Source organism: Salmo trutta, chromosome 37 (genome assembly GCF_901001165.1).
Source record: "Salmo trutta chromosome 37, fSalTru1.1, whole genome shotgun sequence".
NCBI lineage: Eukaryota > Metazoa > Chordata > Actinopteri > Salmoniformes > Salmonidae > Salmo > Salmo trutta.
Genome location: NC_042993.1, coordinates 20,255,600 through 20,275,599, shown reverse-complemented (window position 1 = coordinate 20,275,599; position 20,000 = coordinate 20,255,600). Strand labels below are relative to the sequence as shown.

At 51.7% G+C, this 20,000-nt stretch overlaps 1 protein-coding gene across 1 annotated transcript in view; it reads right to left on the bottom strand.

Moving 5' to 3' along the window:
• LOC115176501 (neural-cadherin) overlaps window positions 1–20,000 on the bottom strand; it is a 130,230-nt gene that overhangs the window by 26,245 nt on the left and 83,985 nt on the right. Inside the window, exons 12-16 of the mRNA XM_029736537.1 lie at window positions 10,567–10,734; window positions 2,954–3,203; window positions 1,925–2,052; window positions 1,585–1,771; window positions 631–774 (exon numbers count right to left, since the gene is read on the bottom strand). Coding sequence (XP_029592397.1) covers window positions 631–774; window positions 1,585–1,771; window positions 1,925–2,052; window positions 2,954–3,203; window positions 10,567–10,734 — 877 coding nt within the window. The remainder of the gene's footprint in view (window positions 1–630; window positions 775–1,584; window positions 1,772–1,924; window positions 2,053–2,953; window positions 3,204–10,566; window positions 10,735–20,000) is intronic.

The window sequence follows — 20,000 nt, the reverse complement described above, 5'->3', positions numbered from 1 at the left end:
TGAGAGGAATAGAGAGAGAGTGACAGAGTGGGAGTCAGAGACGGAGAGAGAAAGACAGAGTATTCTTTACATAAATATACCTCCTATACTTTTCTTAATCTCTGTGGAGCCTGTCAAAGCATCAACAGAACATTGAACTTAATATTGACAGGAATTCATAAGCACAGAGGGAAGTGACAGGGGGAGAGTGAGTGATTCCATTACAGTCGAGAGACAGAGTTGAACAGACAAGTAGGAAAAGCGACACTAGGATAAACACACACTGTACCACTAGAGCCCAAGTCCTGTCTGAGTATCAGGCACTTCAACAAAGACATTATGACTACTGGACTCAGTGGACTGACATTGTGCTTACATTCAATTCTCAATTGTTATGTTTGGGTGTCTTCAGACTTGTATCTGCCAAGGCCTTTGTAAAGATGAAAGATAATCTTCCATGGGAGTAAACATTAGAATTATAAACAGTGCTGTCCAAATAATGTTATAACTACGTCCCTGGAAACTAGCACCAGTAACTTGACTTATTAACTTATCATTGTGAGCGCTATTTTTTTCAACAACAAAAAAGTCTAAACCCAGGTTGACTGATTGACCCCTCCCCACCCTGAGACCAAGCCCAATGTGCCTCACCTTCATCTTCATCATTGGCCGTCACGGTGATGAGGACGAAGCCCACCTCCTTGTCTTCCTCCACGCTAACCTCGTACACCGATTGGGCGAAAGCCGGAGCGTTGTCATTGACGTCTGTCACAAGGATCCGTACGTAGGCCGTGTCTGTGTGAACCAATGCGAGGGATCTTTACTCAGGACTAACAACCAATCCAGATTGAAGCATGGACCTAGAGAGCAACACTAATGTATAGTACTCTGACATCAAATTACATTGGCTTGGTCTATGTGGACCAAAGACATTAAAAAGAGAGTACATTACTCTAAGTATCACACCTGGCAGGAGAAAACATAAGCATTAACCATCTAACCTCATAGAACACAGCAGTGTAATACCAACGGGCAAAAGGGAGAATAATGTGCATTAGCTAGTCATTGCCGTATGAACTCTAGAGGGACCTTGATGGCTTGAACAAACAGTGTGTTGGTGGGGTGATTGTAGCATCACTGTTCTTTTGCTGTACCTCTGTGTGCGGGTCATTATTGACCCAAAACCCAGATTAGCCATTAGCTCGTTCCATTAGCGCATCGCTAACGACGTCTTAATGAATGAAGTTCATGCTCTAATAACAGGGATAGAGCCAGCTGGTGTGTGTGTGTGTGTGTGTGTGTGTGTGTGTGTGTGTGTGTGTGTGTGTGTGTGTGTGTGTGTGTGTGTGTGTGTGTGTGTGTGTGTGTGTGTTTGTGTTTCTGTGTGTGTTCCTGTTACTGCCTGGTTAGAAAACGACTGATGTGTTATTGACTGGTTAGGTAATGGGGGGGGGGGGTTGATGGAGGATAGGGTGGGTAAGGGGACAGAACTACCTATTATGAGAGAGTACGATACTCAGAGATTCCCTGTCTGGATAGGTGTGCCCATGTATGGACTGCAAACATGTGTGTATGCATAGGAGTGTAGCTATGTGAGATACCCACCAGTGTTGGGCTGGCCCTGCTGTCCAGGCCTGGCTGACTCGGAGCTGTCCTGAGACTGGACCTCTATGAGGTAGGAACCTTTCTGCTCACGGTCAAACGAGGCCCGGGTGTGTATGACTCCAGTGTAGGAGTTAATACTGAAGTACTGAGAGTCTCCACTGTCATCCTTCAAGATCACATAGTTTATCTGTAGACAAAGATCGAAACGTTAATGCAATATCAGGATAAAATTACATACAATATTGTGTATCTGTTGAATTATTCTCATTTGAAACGATAAGAAAATCAAGTGATTGTGGGAAATGTAGTCATTCGCAATATAGTCGGTAGGGGTCCTCACCATTCCATGGAGGCCTGAATCGAGGTCCGTAGCAGAAACCTGGACCACCGATGTTCCGATCTCTGCCCCCTCTGGAACGGTAGCCTCATAGGTGGAGGACAGGAAGAAGGGAACGTTGTCGTTTACATCTGGAGAGGGGAGAGACAGGCCAGAGGTCAGAGTTAGGGAGGTGATACAGGCCTTCTATTAAGAGCATGCTAACAGAGGTCCTACCACTCCTATTGATTTGCCCTCAACAATGCTAATGCTAAGTAGACAAACCCAACTCTTAGGTCACTGTCTCTCCAGGTTTTAAGACTACTCTCTAGGTATCTATGAGATGAGGAACATTTGTGATTTCCCTAAACGCCCCAAAAATACAATTATTGACAAAGTCAGACAAGAACACCCTCTTTTCTTTACGCTATTAGAGCTAGATATATGTTCCCGCTTCCTTCACTGGCGCATATGGTATGAGTCATCGCTAAACAAGCAGTCATTTTATCCGCTAGTGTTCTGTCGCTAGCTGATTACACCTTCCTCCAACAGGCTTCGAGGGACTATATCTTCCCTGTCATTACCTTTCAATCTCATCTCTTCCTCCTCTCAGCCTCCCTCCTTTATTAACTGAGCTGGAGCTTCAAGTATTTATGTTGTGTTAGAAAGCCCTTCACTGTTCCCTACTGCTCAAGCCTGCTTGCTGTCTTCGCTCTCTCTTTTCCTCATAAAAACTCACTTCCTTCCAGCAAGGTCATGACCCAAGATGAAAAGGTGTGGCCAAGGTATTGTACATATAATATAATCCATTTAGCAGACACTTTTATCCAAGGCAACTTACAGTCATGAGTGCATACATTTCACAGACCCCAGGAATTGAACCCACAACCCTGGCGGTACAAGCACCATGCTCTAGCAACTGAGCTACAGAGGACCACAGTCGTTTCCATACGTTGCATGTCTCAGGAGTAAATGTATCCAGCGTTCACACCAGTATACTCACTGTTAAAATCTAAGAGTGTACACTATACACACTCTTAAAATGCCTCCTACCTGTAACATTGACGTAGACGGTAGTAAAAGAGGCCAGTGGAACAGCAGCGACGTTCTGCACTCTGACCCTTAGTGTGAAGAAGCGCGTGGTCTCATAGTCCAGAGGTTCAGCCACCAGTATGGATGCAGAGCCATCAGCCCTGTTGGGTTTGATGTAGAAACGGACAGGCATGTTGGTCTCCGGCACCTGACCCTCCTCAAGGTTATAGGTCACTCTAGGGTCACCCAGCGGCGAGGTGGCCTTGATAATCTGGAGGAGAGGAAGCAGGATATGACATCATTAGTGAAAGGATAGGGAGGTGGATATATATGCATGTCTGAACAGAGTGAATGTGTGTGTGTGTGTGTGTGTTCATATGAATATCTTAACAGAGTGAGTGTGTTCTTTTGTCTGTGCAGGTTCATTTGAGTACCAGTGTGTGTTCCTGAGGTACAACACAGAAAACTAGGAGGAACCTGCTTGGGCATGCTGTAATGTCCCATAGATTTATTTTTATCTTGGAGGAGAATTACTGAAAAAGAGCCAATGACTAACAGAAGGAGCTGGCTTTGGCCAAAGCTTCCTAAAGATAATTAGCATTATTAGTGAGCGGGCCCATCTAAATCAGCACAAACGTCTCCCTACTGCTGACTCCACTTCAGGAATACATTGGAGACACCAAGTCTAATCCATCAAAGTTCCTATTGAACTGATATTGACATTTTATGGAGACAATTTCCACTGGAAAATCAGCTCCAGACTATCTGGTTCTAAATGAAGGCTGCACGGTTTTCACAACGCTCCCACTCTCTCTTTTCCAGGAACCGTGGCAGAGAAAACCAAAGTGACAGGAAATGATACGGGGAAGTATATCGCTGCTGCGCATACCTGGGTACAGAGGGAGCCCATCAATGGGATTTCACAGACATGGTGTCATGCTTATTGATGCCCCCCCCCTTCCTGTTTATACCACAGTATGGAGGTCAGGTGTGAGAACGTTCTCTGTCCCTCTATATGAAACATATGGGGCGGTTGCATGGACGTCATCCTACACTCACAGGGACAACAGGCAGGATTCTCATTGTTCTGAGAACTCCATTATGGGTCACAGCTGCACGCTGTCTGGCACCAAATCATTTGTTACTGCAAGGGTTCCGCCAAACGAACTCCATAAATGAGAGCATTTATTACATAGATGACACTATGGAGTAAGCACACAATTTCAAGCATAGTATGTTTAAGTGTGTTCAAGAATTCATAGTTTTAGCTCTTGTCCAAACATGTCAAAATAATGGTGTAAACCATCTATGGGCAAGGATACTAGCAAACCATGAGAAAGTTTTAAGAGGGGTGTTATTCGGGAATCTACTGTGTGTGCCTGACTGTGAATGTGTGTGTGTGCAGGTGAATGTGTGTGTTGGTGTGTGTGTGCTCATGTGCAGTGCCCTACAGCAAAATGGTCTGACCTATAAAAGCAGGAAGCACGTGGAGCTTTTAAGACCCATGTTCCCTTTGCCACTTGTCCTGCCACAATGATGCTGTGTGTGTGCTGTGTGTGTGTGTGTGTGTGTGTGTGTGTGTGTGTGTGTGTGTGTGTGTGTGTGTGTGTGTGTATGTGTGTGCTCTGTGTATGTATCTGTGTGTGTGCACTTGAGTGCGGTGTGTGTGTGTGTGTGTGTATGTGTGTGCTCTGTGTATGTATCTGTGTGTGTGCACTTGAGTGCGGTGTGTGTGTGTGTGTGTGTGTGTGTGTGTGTGTGTGTGTGTGTGTATGTGTGTGCTCTGTGTATGTATCTGTATGTGTGCACTTGAGTGCGGTGTGTGTGTGTGTGTGTGTGTGTGTACAGTACACTAGAGCTTTTAAGGCCCATGTTGTCCTTTCCCTGCCACACAGCCACAGAGTCACAACCTTGACAGGGAAGGATTACATTAACCATAGCCGAATGAACCTCACTTCACCACTCATTCTGCTTAGATCCAGCAGAGGCCCTACACACACACACACACACACACACACACACACACACACACACACACACACACACACACACACACACACACACACACACACACATACACACACACACACACACACACACACACACACACACACACACACACACACACACACACACACACACATACACACACACACACACACACACACACACACACACACATTAACTCGTCAAATTCACCATATCTACACTACTGGAGATTCTGAGATTCTTCAGACATCCAGTATGTTGACATGGCTGTCTACATTTGCAAATTGTCCATTTGGGATGCATAAGAATGAGAGATTACAGCAGAGAGAGCTGTAATGGAATGGTAGCATTTGAGTCCAAGTCTGGCAAACAAAGGCATTCAATCTTCTCATTGACTGACTGGGGTGTAACCAGGCACTGTTCTTAGACTCCAACCAACATTGGAAAATTTGAAAATCAAAATGGCACTGGATAGATTTGAACTTTTGAAGTGATTATCTGGACATGCAAGACTGCACTGTGAGCCACTGTCTGAAAAACTATCCTGGAAGTCAGGTTGCAAACTAACAGCACAACAAAAACAAAATAACATTTCTATCTGTTGAGCAACACCAAAACCCATTGTTACCCATTATGAAATTGCAATAATATAAGAGGAAAAGCATTGGAAGGGAGAACATTGAAAGTAGCATTGTTGTATTGTATGTCCATGACTCACTATGCTTGGTTAGAGCTAAAGAGATAGAATGAGAGAGTCAGGGAGAACACCTGAAGATAACGCAACAGCGAAAAGCTCTCAGACTTTCCTTTCCAACTCAGTGGAGGAGGGCTCTCTCTCTCTCTTTCTCTCTCTTTCTCTCTCTTTCTCTCTCTCACTCTCTCTCACTCTCTCTTTCTCTCTCTCTCTCTCTCTCTCTCTCTCTCTCTCTCTCTCTCTCTCTCTCTCTCTCTCTCTCTCTGGTAGCGAGCTAGTGCGTTAGCGAGACCCCAGAGGTGCCCCTGTGGACCCCCAACTTCCCACCTACCTCAGCTTCTCGCAAAAAAATAATTCACTTGTATGCTTCAAAAGCCTTGTTGTGTTGAAATATTCATGCCAGCACGAGTTTAGCTTCAATAATTGATTTTGATTATCTGCTGAGAAAATACAAAACTTGTCCAACCTCTTGTATTCCACCTTATTAAAGACCCCTCATGCACCGGGCCTCCCCTCCCCAGTTTACAGGGGCGAGCCCTGGAACAGGAGCATGATGGGAATGATACCCCATTATCTCGCAGGCGTGCTAAAGAACAAGGCCCCTTAATTACTTCCTCAAGGTTGCAATTACCACGTTTGGAAATTCGCTAATTATCGTTCCTTGAGATAATTCCACAATGAGAGGCTCGATATTTACATTTTTAATTAGGGAGACGGAGAGATAGATAGATAGATGGATGGAGGAGGGAGGCGAGAGGGAGAGAGAGAAAAAAAGAGATAGTGGGGTAGATGAATAGAGGCAGTCGGTAACACAACAAGGCAGCTCAGGGATGCTAATGAATGCATTATACTGGTTAACAAGCCTAATTTGTATTTAGAGTTCTAAGGAAGACTTACTGTGAAGGCTCCCAAAGCACAGAACAGATTTTAAAAGTCAGTTGCTACAGTTACTCCACACTAGGGAGTAAATACTGTACTTAGAGTGGAGCGAGAGAGCGATAGAGAGAGAGGGAAAAAAACTCCATGTAATTGTTGTGGAGTACTTTGTTGTTCAAGTTATATTAGTACAGAGAGACATTGTAGAGTGTGAGAGGGAGAGAAAGAGAGAGGGAGAGTGTAGATATAGAGAGTTTGTAAATGAAAATAGAGAGAGCAGAATGAAAAAAAGAGAGAAAGTGAACAAGTTCTCTGGCTAATAACGATCCTCCACTAACGGTGGAAGTGTTGAAAGTTTTCTCCATTAAAAGACCAGTGACTACCATGGTAACTCCTGGCAGCCGTTATCTTGAAAGCTTTTATAAAAGGCAATATTATCTGTCTAGCCAATCAGAGGCTGCCGTTAACCACCATTAGTAAACCTATTGAGCCCACCACACTACAGAGACTATAGTGGACCATTACACCAACTTATGGAGCTTCCTGAAAGAGTTTGGAAGAGGGAGGGGGAGAGAGGGAGAGAGAGACAGAGGAGAGAAGAGAGGAAAGATATAAAGAAAGAAGCAGAGAGAAATCAATGAAGGAAAGGGCTGAGAGCAGAAGAGCACTACCCTTTCATACAGGGCTCGGTGATCTCTAGGGAAAGTGGTGTGTGTGTTCTTCTATTAGCGAAGACATACGAGACCACATGCAGAGCCCCGTTGGGACTGGCCTTTGGCACATGCACAGTCACTGCACAAGTCACAGACGAGACAGCAACAGTTGACCTTTATGGGGTCAATGTGGCCATCAATAAAGTTGTCATGAATGGTACCAACTAGGCCATAATGCATCCATGAACAACATTATAAAGGGCTCATAAGCTTGACCATAAGATGTCAACATGCATCCAACATTTACTAGAATCATCTTCCATATTTGTATGTTCATAAGAAAGTGCTCAAGACCATCTGAATTCAATAAGTCAATAATTGACAAGAAGCTCAATTTCTCGCATTTCAGTTCAGAGGTGCCTAGCAAGTCCTCTCAATGGCACAATGCACCAAGCCTAAAGCTGAGGCAGCACGGACTTAGCTCTAATGAGAAATCATCTCATTACACATCAATGGTGTCTGGGGGGGCTAAGCGGATCAGAGACGTAGCCTAGCTTAGCCTAGCCTAGTGTAGCATTAGCTACACTGCTGTCAAGCTAAATGGCTGGCCTTGAGCATGTTTTGGTGTAGAGAAAGAGTTGTGTTTGTGTTCAGTCGTCAACCTTTCACCTGCTGCAATATTCCTTGTGTATTGCAGTGGGTGACTTCTAGTATGTATGTGTGTTTAGTGTAACCGATGTGAAATGGCTAGTTAGTTAGCGGTGGTGAGCGCTAATAGCGTTTCAATCGGGTGACGTCACTCGCTCTGAGACCTGAAGTAGTTGTTCCCCTTGCTCTGCAAGGGCTGTGGCTTTTGTGGCGCGATGGGTAACGATGCTTCGTGGGTGTCAGTCGTTGATGTGTGCAGAGGGTCCCTGGTTCAAGCCCAGGTTGGGGCGAGGAGAGGGACGGAAGCAAAACTGTTACATTAGCACATCAAAGAATTGTGTCAGATCGATCTTTGACAGGCTGCACCCCCCAATGAATAAGCCCAGGGTATGTAAACAACACGGCACTCTCCTCATGCTCCATCACTCCACTTCAAAAAGAGATGGACCCAAAAACAACCCCCACACATCCTCAACACCAAAAAAGAGGCCTGAGGAGGAAAGTGTGTTGACAGCGCTGATGAGACAAAAGCACCCATCCTACTGGCTCTCCACAGGAGAAGGGCCTCATTGATATGGAGATTTCTCCCCGCATCCGTGTCTCTCATCCTCGGCAACAATGTAATTAACAGATCATATTAGCCCTGCTAAATTTAAAACAACAATCTACATAGCCGCAATAATGCTGCCTCAGTGGCGGAACGAACCAACAAGGAGGAGAGGAAGGGGGTGGAGGTGGGAAGAGAAAGAGTTTTGGTCATCGACCAGCTGGTTCCAGAGAGGGGTTCAAGAGTGACATGGAGAGACAGAGAGAGAAAAAGAAAAAGAGATAAGGAGAGAAGGGAGACCTGAAGGTCATCTGGCTATCGACCAACAGGTTCCAGAGAGAGAAACTGTGAAAGAGAAAGAATGAGAGAATGTGACATAGCCTTTACTATTTTCCAATTCCACAGAACAACCGCTTTGAGGGAGACGTCTGTGTTCATGTTTTTGACTTTGAGCCTCTAGTGGATTAGAGTGCCATTCATTTTCTACTATCGCTCTCTCTCTCTCTCTCTCTCTCTCTCTCTCTCTCTCTCTCGCTCTTTCTGTCCCTCTCTCCCTCTCTCTCCCTCGCTGTCTTTCCTTCCTTCGCTCTCTCCATCTCTTTTTCTCCCAGTGAAGTTGTGAGGACGCAAGCTGAGCTGTCAGGAGCTGAATATAGTAATTAAGCGTCTCTGTTGCGCGGTCCGAGGCAATAAGAGGCCATTGTAGAGTCTTAACAGGGTGTATAATTTTATCTCCTTCCCTCTCCTCGCTCCCTTTGTCTCCCGTGTCGACGCTGACACAGATACTGGGTGGCTCGTTGCGTTTCTGCCATCTCCTGCCATAGAGGGATCAATTCTAATTCGCTGTTGTCAAAAAAAGGGGCCCGGGAGCATATTTAAAAACAGGTTATCAAAAACGACAAGCGAAGCAAAAAAAAAAAAAAAAGTAGCGTCAATACGTCCCCCGCCCTCTCCTTTTCAAAAATTGACTCACTACTATTAAATGAAACACTATCAGGGGAAATCTTCTAACATTACATTTAACATTTGTAGCATACTTTTGAATCGTGTGCAAAATGAAGACGGGCATGGATGGCAGCAGGGGTAAGATGGAAGAGAGGCGGCGGGGGTAAGATGGGAGGGAGGCGGCGGGGGTAAGATGGGAGGGAGGCGGCGGGGGTAAGATGGGAGGGAGGCGGCGGGGGTAAGATGGGAGGGAGGCGGCGGGGGTAAGATGGGAGGGAGGCGGTGGGGGTAAGATGGAAGAGAGGCGGCGGGGGTAAGATGGGAGGGAGGCGGCGGGGGTAAGATGGAAGAGAGGCGGCGGGGGTAAGATGGGAGGGAGGCGGCGGGGGTAAGATGGGAGGGAGGCGGCGGGGGTAAGATGGGAGGGAGGCGGTGGGGGTAAGATGGAAGAGAGGCGGCGGGGGTAAGATGGGAGGGAGGCGGCGGGGGTAAGATGGGAGGGAGGCGGCGGGGGTAAGATGGGAGGGAGGCGGCGGGGGTAAGATGGGAGGGAGGCGGCGGGGGTAAGATGGAAGAGAGGCGGCGGGGGTAAGATGGGAGGGAGGCGGCGGGGGTAAGATGGGAGGGAGGCGGCGGGGGTAAGATGGAAGGGAGGCGGCGGGGGTAAGATGGGAGGGAGGCGGCAGGGGTAAGATGGAAGGGAGGCGGCGGGGGTAAGATGGGAGGCAGGCGGCGGGGGTAAGATGGAAGAGAGGCGGCGGGGGTAAAGTGGGATGTTTCAGTTTCATCAGGTGAACTGTAGCAGGGTTGTGAACTCGCCTCGGCAGAAAGGTTTCGAAGTACCCTGCTAAACATGCTGATGGTTGGGGAAAGTGAAGTGTGTTTTCTACTACCGCTCCTCAAGGCTCTCTTTCCTGATGAACAGGATGGGAATAGTCTCAGAAGAACCACTTTCCCCTCCAACAGGGAGTAAGGTCCTAGAGATGTTGATGCCAGTCTGTCTGGAGGCACTAATAGTAGCCTAGTCACCACTATCTTGGCAAGCTGCTGGTGTGGTGGGGAACTCCTTTTGGGGGGTCTTTATTATCTTGGTCAGTTGGAAAGAGATTAGGCTATCATTTTGGAACATTCCCCCAAGTTGCAGTTGGTAGAGCATTGAACCATCTCTACCACAACCACTACTACCAGAAACCTATGTATGGTTGTGGTTGACCTTATTTCATAGTGTCAGTAGACACCCTCTCTCCTGGTTAAGGAACAGGTCACTATGAGGTCCACTCACCACTATCTTGGCGTCGCGAACGATGTTCTCGGACACGGTGACCCAGTACTCTAGCTGCTCCCACTGGGGCGGCTGGTTGTGCACGTTAGTGATGATGACTGTCAGCTCCACAGAGCTGCTCCTGGTGCCCCCGTCCGTGGCCACGATCTGCTGGCTGATCCTCGACGTCTGACGACAAATAGAAGAGAGGAAGGAGGGGTGACATGGAGGTTAGACATGGAAATCATATGGAGCTGAACAAAACCCATGGTGAAAACCCCTCTTGGAAGCATCTCTGTCACATCTGAAATGTACCTTCATGTGCAAATGAATGAGCACGGAAACAGTCTCCGTCAGTTTGTTCCAATCCACTAAGTAACAGATCAGATGCATCATATTTACAACCTTATCCACTTAGTCCGTGTCATGACCTTCCAGTGACCTCCTCCTCTAAACCACCACCTTCCTACTGTCTACAGAAGACTGCTCTGATGTCGTTCATCCTTACATCACGCCAGAGATACAGAGAGAGAGAGACAGAACGAGAAACAGAGAGAGGGAGAGAGACAGGGAGGGAGAGAGAGAGCAATGAGAGAGGAGACATTCCAACTGACATGGAGATTTTCAGATAAATGATTCTCTGCGAGGGGAGTGCGAAAGCTTTGTTAAACAGATCATTGATACGGAGAAGAGAGGGATGAGAGAAAGGGGTGACATTTAAAGTGGAGGAATATTTTGCATTATTTATATGGGACATTAACTGGGAGACTTCACAAGTCCATTGTGTGGCAGGGTGAAGATGGGGTCACTCTCCCCACATCTTGATTTGACTTTGGGAGGTTGTTGGACTTGGAGAACAAAGAGGGGGGCTTTTCTATGACGCACACAAGCAAATACACACACAAATCCAGGCACAAACCCAGGCACATTATAAATATATACATAACATGCAGACATCCAGACATGAATACAGGGGCAGGGAGAAATAGGGACAAAAGAGGGCGGGGAATGAAGAGAGTAGGGAAAAGGAGACAGAGAGGGAATGAGAGAGCTGGATGTGGTTGTCTCTGTCCTGACAGGGTGGATAACTCTACCTGACGTGTACTAGGTCTGTGCTGAGCAATGTTCTCTGACACACACACACACACACACACACACACACACACACACACACACACACACACACACACACACACACACACACACACTCAAACAGTGAGAGGGGCCACCCCACAGACACAAGGACGGGAGTAAGGAAGAAAGGAAGGAAGAAGGAAACCAACATGTCCATCACGATAACCCCCCAACCCCGTCCCCAAACCTCAGCGGTCCTGTCAACCCTCAGCGGTCCTGTCAACCCTCAGCGGTCCTGTCAACCCTCAGTGGTCCTGTCAACCTTCAGCGGTCCTGTCAACCCTCAGCGGTCCTGTCAACCCTCAGCGGTCCTGTCAACCCTCAGCGGTCCTGTCAACCCTCAGCGGTCCTGTCAACCCTCAGCGGCCCTGTCAACCCTCAGCGGCCCTGTCAACCCTCAGCGGTCCTGTCAACCCTCAGCGGTCCTGTCAACCCTCAGCGGTCCTGTCAACCCTCAGCGGTCCTTTCAACCCTCAGCGGTCCTGTCAACCCTCAGCGGTCCTGTCAACCCTCAGCGGTCCTGTCAACCTTCAGCGGTCCTGTCAACCCTCAGCGGTCCTGTCAACCCTCAGCGGCCCTGTCAACCCTCAGCGGCCCTGTCAACCCTCAGCGGCCCTGTCAACCCTCAGCGGTCCTGTCAACCCTCAGCGGCCCTGTCAACCCTCAGCGGTCCTGTCAACCCTCAGCGGCCCTGTCAACCCTCAGCGGTCCTGTCAACCCTCAGCGGTCCTGTCAACCCTCAGCGGTCCTGTCAACCCTCAGCGCGCCTGTCAACCCTCAGCGCGCCTGTCAACCCTCAGCGGCCCTGTCAACCCTCAGCGGTCCTGTCAACCCTCAGCGGTCCTGTCAACCCTCAGCGGTCCTGTCAACCCTCAGCGCGCCTGTCAACCCTCAGCGGCCCTGTCAACCCTCAGCGGTCCTGTCAACCCTCAGCGGCCATGTCAACCCTCAGCGGTCCTGTCAACCCTCAGCGGCCCTGTCAACCCTCAGCGGTCCTGTCAACCCTCAGCGGTCCTGTCAACCCTCAGCGGTCCTGTCAACCCTCAGCGGCCCTGTCAACCCTCAGCGGTTCTGTCAACCCTCAGCGGTCCTGTCAACCCTCAGCGGACCTGTCAACCCTCAGCTGTCCTGTCAAACCTCAGCGTTCCTGTCAAACCTCAGCAGTCCTGTCAAACCTCAGCGTTCCTGTCAACCCTCAGCGGTCCTGTCAAACCTCAGCGGTCCTGTCAAACCTCATCTGTGTCAACTCAAGATGGAGACCAGACTTAAGAGCTAAAAGGTGTCGGATGTGAATCAGCCATGAATATTTCACTAGTTGGTACGGGTCACCTAGAACCTAACCTCAAGCCTCCCACCTTCCCCACTCTTTCTTACCCTCTCCTCCCTCTCCCTTTCTCCTTCTCAGCTGTGGCAGAATGGGGGCGGGAGAGAGAGAGAGAGAGAGAGAGAGAGAGAGAGAGAGAGAGAGAGAGAGAGAGAGAAAGAGAGAGAGAGTGAGAGAGAGAGAGATTCTAACAATATAAGATCTACAATGGAAACATAGCTCTATCCGACATATATCACAGTTGATATGCAGCTTATGGCCAAATTTACTAGAGATACTATTGATTCATACAGAGGATATTCACTTTGAACAGTTGTAGGCCTACATACAGTATGATAAGCTGTGGATACTTACAAACAATTAAGCTAGCAAACTGTAATGACTAACCACACCAAAAACAAGAATACATGAAGAGAATACAGAGAGAGAGACCAGGAAACAGAAGACAGAGAATAAACGAAAAGCAGGAAACAAGAGAGCGCACGAGAGAGATGCGGAAGAAAAGCTAAGCAATAGAAATAGCCAACAAAGCCCAAACCCTACAAATATAATGTTACTGCACGGTGTCAACAGCCAAATGTGGGAAGTAAACGCACACACGCACACATCCACACAAACACACAAATATATTTATGCATGTGTGAATATAATGCTTCCTCAGGCTGTGGCTAAGATACATAGTGCTATATATACACATATAGAGAGACAGGGGCATTGTTGTTATTCCACACCTTGCCATGTTTAATATGCATCCACAGAGGGAGGGAGGGAGAGCAGCAGTCTCAGTGGATAATATCAGGCCAGTGGGAAGGATCGGTGTACAGTGTACACAAACACTGGGAGGGAGTACAGGGGGGTGCTGTACACACACACTGGGAGGGAGTACAGGGGGGTGCTGTACACACACACTGGGAGGGAGTACAGGGGGGTGCCGTACACACACACTGGGAGGGAGTACAGGGGGGTGCTGTACACACACACTGGGAGGGAGGGAGTACAGGGGGGTGCTGTACACACACACTGGGAGGGAGGGAGTACAGGGGGGTGCTGTACACACACACTGGGAGGGAGGGAGTACAGGGGGGTGCTGTACACACACACTGGGAGGGAGTACAGGGGGGTGCTGTACACACACACTGGGAGGGAGTACAGGGGGGTGCTGTACACACACACTGGGAGGGAGTACAGGGTGGTGCTGTACATACACACTGGGAGGGAGTACAGGGGGCGCTGTACACACACACTGGGAGGGAGTACAGGGGGGTGCTGTACACACACCCTCGGAGGGAGTACAGGGGGGTGCTGTACACACACACTGGGAGGGAGTAGAGGGGGGTGCTGTACACACACACTGGGAGGGAGTACAGGGGGGTGCTGTACACACACACTGGGAGGGAGTACAGGGGGGTGCTGTACACACACACTGGGAGGGAGTACAGGGGGGTGCTGTACACACACACTGGGAGGGAGTACAGGGGGGTGCTGTACACACACTGGGAGGGAGTACAGGGGGGTGCTGTACACACACACTGGGAGGGAGGGAGTACAGGGGGGTGCTGTACACACACACTGGGAGGGAGGGAGTACAAGGGGGTGCTGTACACACACACTGGGAGGGAGTACAGGGGGGTGCTGTACACACACACTGGGAGGGAGTACAGGGGGGTGCTGTACACAGACACTGGGAGGGAGGGAGTACAGGGGGGTGCTGTACATACACACTGGGAGGGAGTACAAGGGGGTGCTGTACACACACACTGGGAGGGAGTACAGGGGGGTGCTGTACACACACCCTCGGAGGGAGTACAGGGGGGTGCTGTACACACACACTGGGAGGGAGTAGAGGGGGGTGCTGTACACACACACTGGGAGGGAGTACAGGGGGGTGCTGTACACACACACTGGGAGGGAGTACAGGGGGGTGCTGTACACACACACTGGGAGGGAGTACAGGGGGGTGCTGTACACACACACTGGGAGGGAGTACAGGGGGGTGCTGTACACACACTGGGAGGGAGTACAGGGGGGTGCTGTACACACACACTGGGAGGGAGGGAGTACAGGGGGGTGCTGTACACACACACTGGGAGGGAGGGAGTACAAGGGGGTGCTGTACACACACACTGGGAGGGAGTACAGGGGGGTGCTGTACACACACACTGGGAGGGAGTACAGGGGGGTGCTGTACACAGACACTGGGAGGGAGGGAGTACAGGGGGGTGCTGTACATACACACTGGGAGGGAGTACAAGGGGGTGCTGTACACACACACTGGGAGGGAGTACAGGGGGGTGCTGTACACACACCCTCGGAGGGAGTACAGGGGGGTGCTGTACACACACACTGGGAGGGAGTAGAGGGGGGTGCTGTACACACACACTGGGAGGGAGTACAGGGGGGTGCTGTACACACACACTGGGAGGGAGTACAGGGGGGTGCTGTACACACACACTGGGAGGGAGTACAGGGGGGTGCTGTACACACACTGGGAGGGAGTACAGGGGGGTGCTGTACACACACACTGGGAGGGAGGGAGTACAGGGGGGTGCTGTACACACACACTGGGAGGAAGTACAGGGGGGTGCTGTACACACACTGGGAGGGAGTACAGGGGGGTGCTGTACACACACACTGGGAGGGAGTACAGGGGGGTGCTGTACACACACACTGGGAGGGTGTACAGGGGGGTGCTGTACATACACACTGGGAGGGAGTACAGGGGGGTGCTGTACACACACACTGGGAGGGAGTACAGGGGGGTGCTGTACACACACACTGGGAGGGAGTACAAGGGGGTGCTGTACACACACACTGGGAGGGAGTACAAGGGGGTGCTGTACACACACACTGGGAGGGAGGGAGTACAGGGGGGTGCTGTACACACACACTGGGAGGGAGTACAAGGGGGTGCTGTACACACACACTGGGAGGGAGTACAGGGGGGTGCTGTACACACACACTGGGAGGGAGTACAGGGAGGTGCTGTACACACACACTGGGAGGGAGGGAGTACAGGGGGTGCTGTACACACACACTGGGAGGGAGTACAAGGGGGTGCTGTACACACACACTGGGAGGGAGTACAGGGGGGTCCTGTACACACACACTGGGAGGGAGTACATGGGGGTGCTGTACACACACACTGGGAGGGAGTACAGGGGGGTGCTGTACACACACACTGGGAGGGAGGGAGTACAGGGGGGTGCTGTACACACACACTGGGAGGGAGAACAGGGGGGTGCTGTACACACACACTGGGAGGGAGTACAGGGGGGTGCTGTACACGCACACTGGGAGGGAGTACAGGGGGGTGCTGTACACACACACTGGGAGGGAGTACAGGGGGGTGCTGTACACACACACACTGGGAGGGAGTACAGGGGGTGCTGTACACACACACACTGGGAGGGAGGGAGTACAGGGGGGTGCTGTACACACACACTGGGAGGGAGTACAGGGGGGTGCTGTACACACACACTGGGAGGGGGTACAGGGGGGTGCTGTACACACACACTGGGAGGGAGTACAGGGGGGTGCTGTACACACACACTGGGAGGGAGTACAGGGGGGTGCTGTACACACACACTGGGAGGGAGGGAGTACAGGGGGGTGCTGTACACACACACTGGGAGGGAGTACAGGGGGGTGCTGTACACACACACTGGGAGGGAGTACAGGGGGGTGCTGTACACACACTGGGAGGGAGTACAGGGGGGTGCTGTACACACACACTGGGAGGGAGTACAGGGGGGTGCAGTACACACACACTGGGAGGGAGTACAGGGGGGTGCTGTACATACACACTGGGAGGGAGTACAGGGGGGTGCTGTACACACACACTGGGAGGGAGGGAGTACAGGGGGGTGCTGTACACACACACTGGGAGGGAGCACAGGGGGGGTGCTGTACACACACACTGGGAGGGAGTACAGGGGGTGCTCTACACACACACTGGGAGGGAGTACAGGGGGGTGCTGTACACACAGACTGGGAGGGAGGGAGTACAGGGGGTGCTGTACACACACACTGGGAGGGAGTACAGGGGGGTGCTGTACACACACACTGGGAGGGAGTACAGGGGGGTGCTGTACACACACACTGGGAGGGAGTACAGGGGGGTGCTGTACACACACACTGGGAGGGAGTACAGGGGGGTGCTGTACACACACACTGGGAGGGAGTACAGGGGGGTGCTGTACACACACACTGGGAGGGAGTACAGGGGGGTGCTGTACACACACACTGGGAGGGAGTACAGGGGGGTGCTGTACACACACACTGGGAGGGAGTACAGGGGGGTGCTGTACACACACACTGGGAGGGGGTACAGGGGGTGCTGTACACACACACACTGGGAGGGAGTACAGGGGGGTGCTGTACACACACACTGGGAGGGAGTACAGGGGGGTGCTGTACACACACACTGGGAAGGAGTACAGGGGGTGCTGTACATACACACTGGGAGGGAGCACAGGGGGGTGCTGTACACACACACTGGGAGGGAGTACAGGGGGTGCTCTACACACACACGGAGGGAGTACAGGGGGGTGCTGTACACACACACTGGGAGGGAGGGAGTACAGGGGGGTGCTGTACACACACACTGGGAAGGAGTACAGGGGGTGCTGTACATACACACTGGGAGGGAGCACAGGGGGGTGCTGTACACACACACTGGGAGGGAGTACAGGGGGTGCTGTACACACACACTGGGAGGGAGTACAGGGGGGTGCTGTACACACACACACTGGGAGGGAGTACAGGGGGGTGCTGTACACACACACTGGGAGGGAGTACAGGGGGGTGCTGTACACACACACTGGGAGGGAGTACAGGGGGGTGCTGTACACGCACACTGGGAGGGAGTACAGGGGGGTGCTGTACACACACACTGGGAGGGAGTACAGGGGGGTGCTGTACACACACACACTGGGAGGGAGTACAGGGGGTGCTGTACACACACACACTGGGAGGGAGGGAGTACAGGGGGGTGCTGTACACACACACTGGGAGGGAGTACAGGGGGGTGCTGTACACACACACTGGGAGGGAGTACAGGGGGGTGCTGTACACACACACTGGGAGGGAGTACAGGGGGGTGCTGTACACACACACTGGGAGGGAGTACAGGGGGGTGCTGTACACACACACTGGGAGGGAGTACAGGGGGGTGCTGTACACACACACTGGGAGGGAGTACAGGGGGGTGCTGTACATACACTGGGAGGGAGTACAGGGGGGTGCTGTACACACACACTGGGAGGGAGCACAGGGGGGTGCTGTACACACACACTGGGAGGGATTACAAGGGGGTGTTGTACACACACACTGGGAGGGAGTACAGGGGGGTGCTGTACACACACACTGGGAGGGAGTACAGGGGGGTGCTGTACACACACACTGGGAGGGAGTACAGGGGGGTGCTGTACACACACACTGGGAGGGAGTACAGGGGGGTGCTATACACACACTGGGAGGGAGTACAGGGGGGTGCTGTACACACACACTGGGAGGGAGTACAGGGGGTGCTGTACATACACACTGGGAGGGAGTACAGGGGGGTGCTGTACACACACACTGGGAGGGAGTACAGGGGGGTGCTGTACACACACTGGGAGGGAGTACAGGGGGGTGCTGTACACACACTGGGAGGGAGTACAGGGGTGCTGTACATACACACTGGGAGGGAGTACAGGCGGGTGCTGTACACACACACTGGGAGGGAGTACAGGGGGGTGCTGTACACACACACTGGGAGGGAGTACAGGGGGTGCTGTACACACACTGGGAGGGAGTACAGGGGGGTGCTGTACACACACACTGGGAGGGAGTACAGGGGGGTGCTGTACATACACACTGGGAGAGAGTACAGGGGGGTGCTGCACACACACACTGGGAGGGAGTACAGAGGGGTGCTTTACATACACACTGGGAGGGAGTACAGGGGGGTGCTGTACACACACTGGGAGGGAGTACAGGGGGGTGCTGTACATACACACTGGGAGAGAGTACAGGGGGGTGCTGTACACACACACTGGGAGGGAGTACAGGGGGGTGCTGTACATACACACACTGGGAGGGAGTACAGGGGGGTGCTGTACACACACACTGGGAGGGAGTACAGGGGGGTGCTGTACATACACACTGGAAGGGAGTACAGGGGCGTGCTGTACACACACTGGGAGGGAGTACAGGGGGTGCTGTACACACACACTGAAAGCGAGGGAGTACAGGGGGGTGCTGTACACACACACTGGGAAGGAGTACAGGGGGTGCTGTACATACACACTGGGAGGGAGTACAGGGGGGTGCTGTACACACACACTGGGAGAGAGTACAGGGGGGTGCTGTACACACACACTGGGAGGGAGTACAGGGGGGTGCTGTACACACACACTGGGAGGGAGTAAAGGGGGTTGCTGTACATACACACTGGGAGGGAGTACAGGGGGGTGCTGTACATACACACTGGGAGGGAGTACAGGGGGGTGCTGTACACACACACTGGGAGAGAGTACAGGGGGGTGCTGTACACACACACTGGGAGGGAGTACAGGGGGGTGCTGTACACACACTGGGAGGGAGTACAGGGGGTGCTGTACACACTGGGAGGGAGTACAGGGGGGTGCTGTACATACACCCTCGGAGGGAGTACAGGGGGGTGCTGTACACACACACTGGGAGGGAGTACAGGGGGGTGCTGTACACACACTGGGAGGGAGTACAGGGGGGTGCTGTACATACACACTGGGAGAGAGTACAGGGGGGTGCTGTACACACACACTGGGAGGGAGTACAGGGGGGTGCTGTGCACACACACTGGGAGGGAGTACAGGGGGGTGCTGTACACACACACTGGGAGGGAGTACAGGGGGGTGCTGTACACACACACTGGGAGGGAGTACAGGGGGGTGCTGTACACACACACTGGGAGGGAGTACAGGGGGGTTCCCTGTGGATTCCCCTGTTTCAACAGGCAGCCTGCAGTGCATAGAGA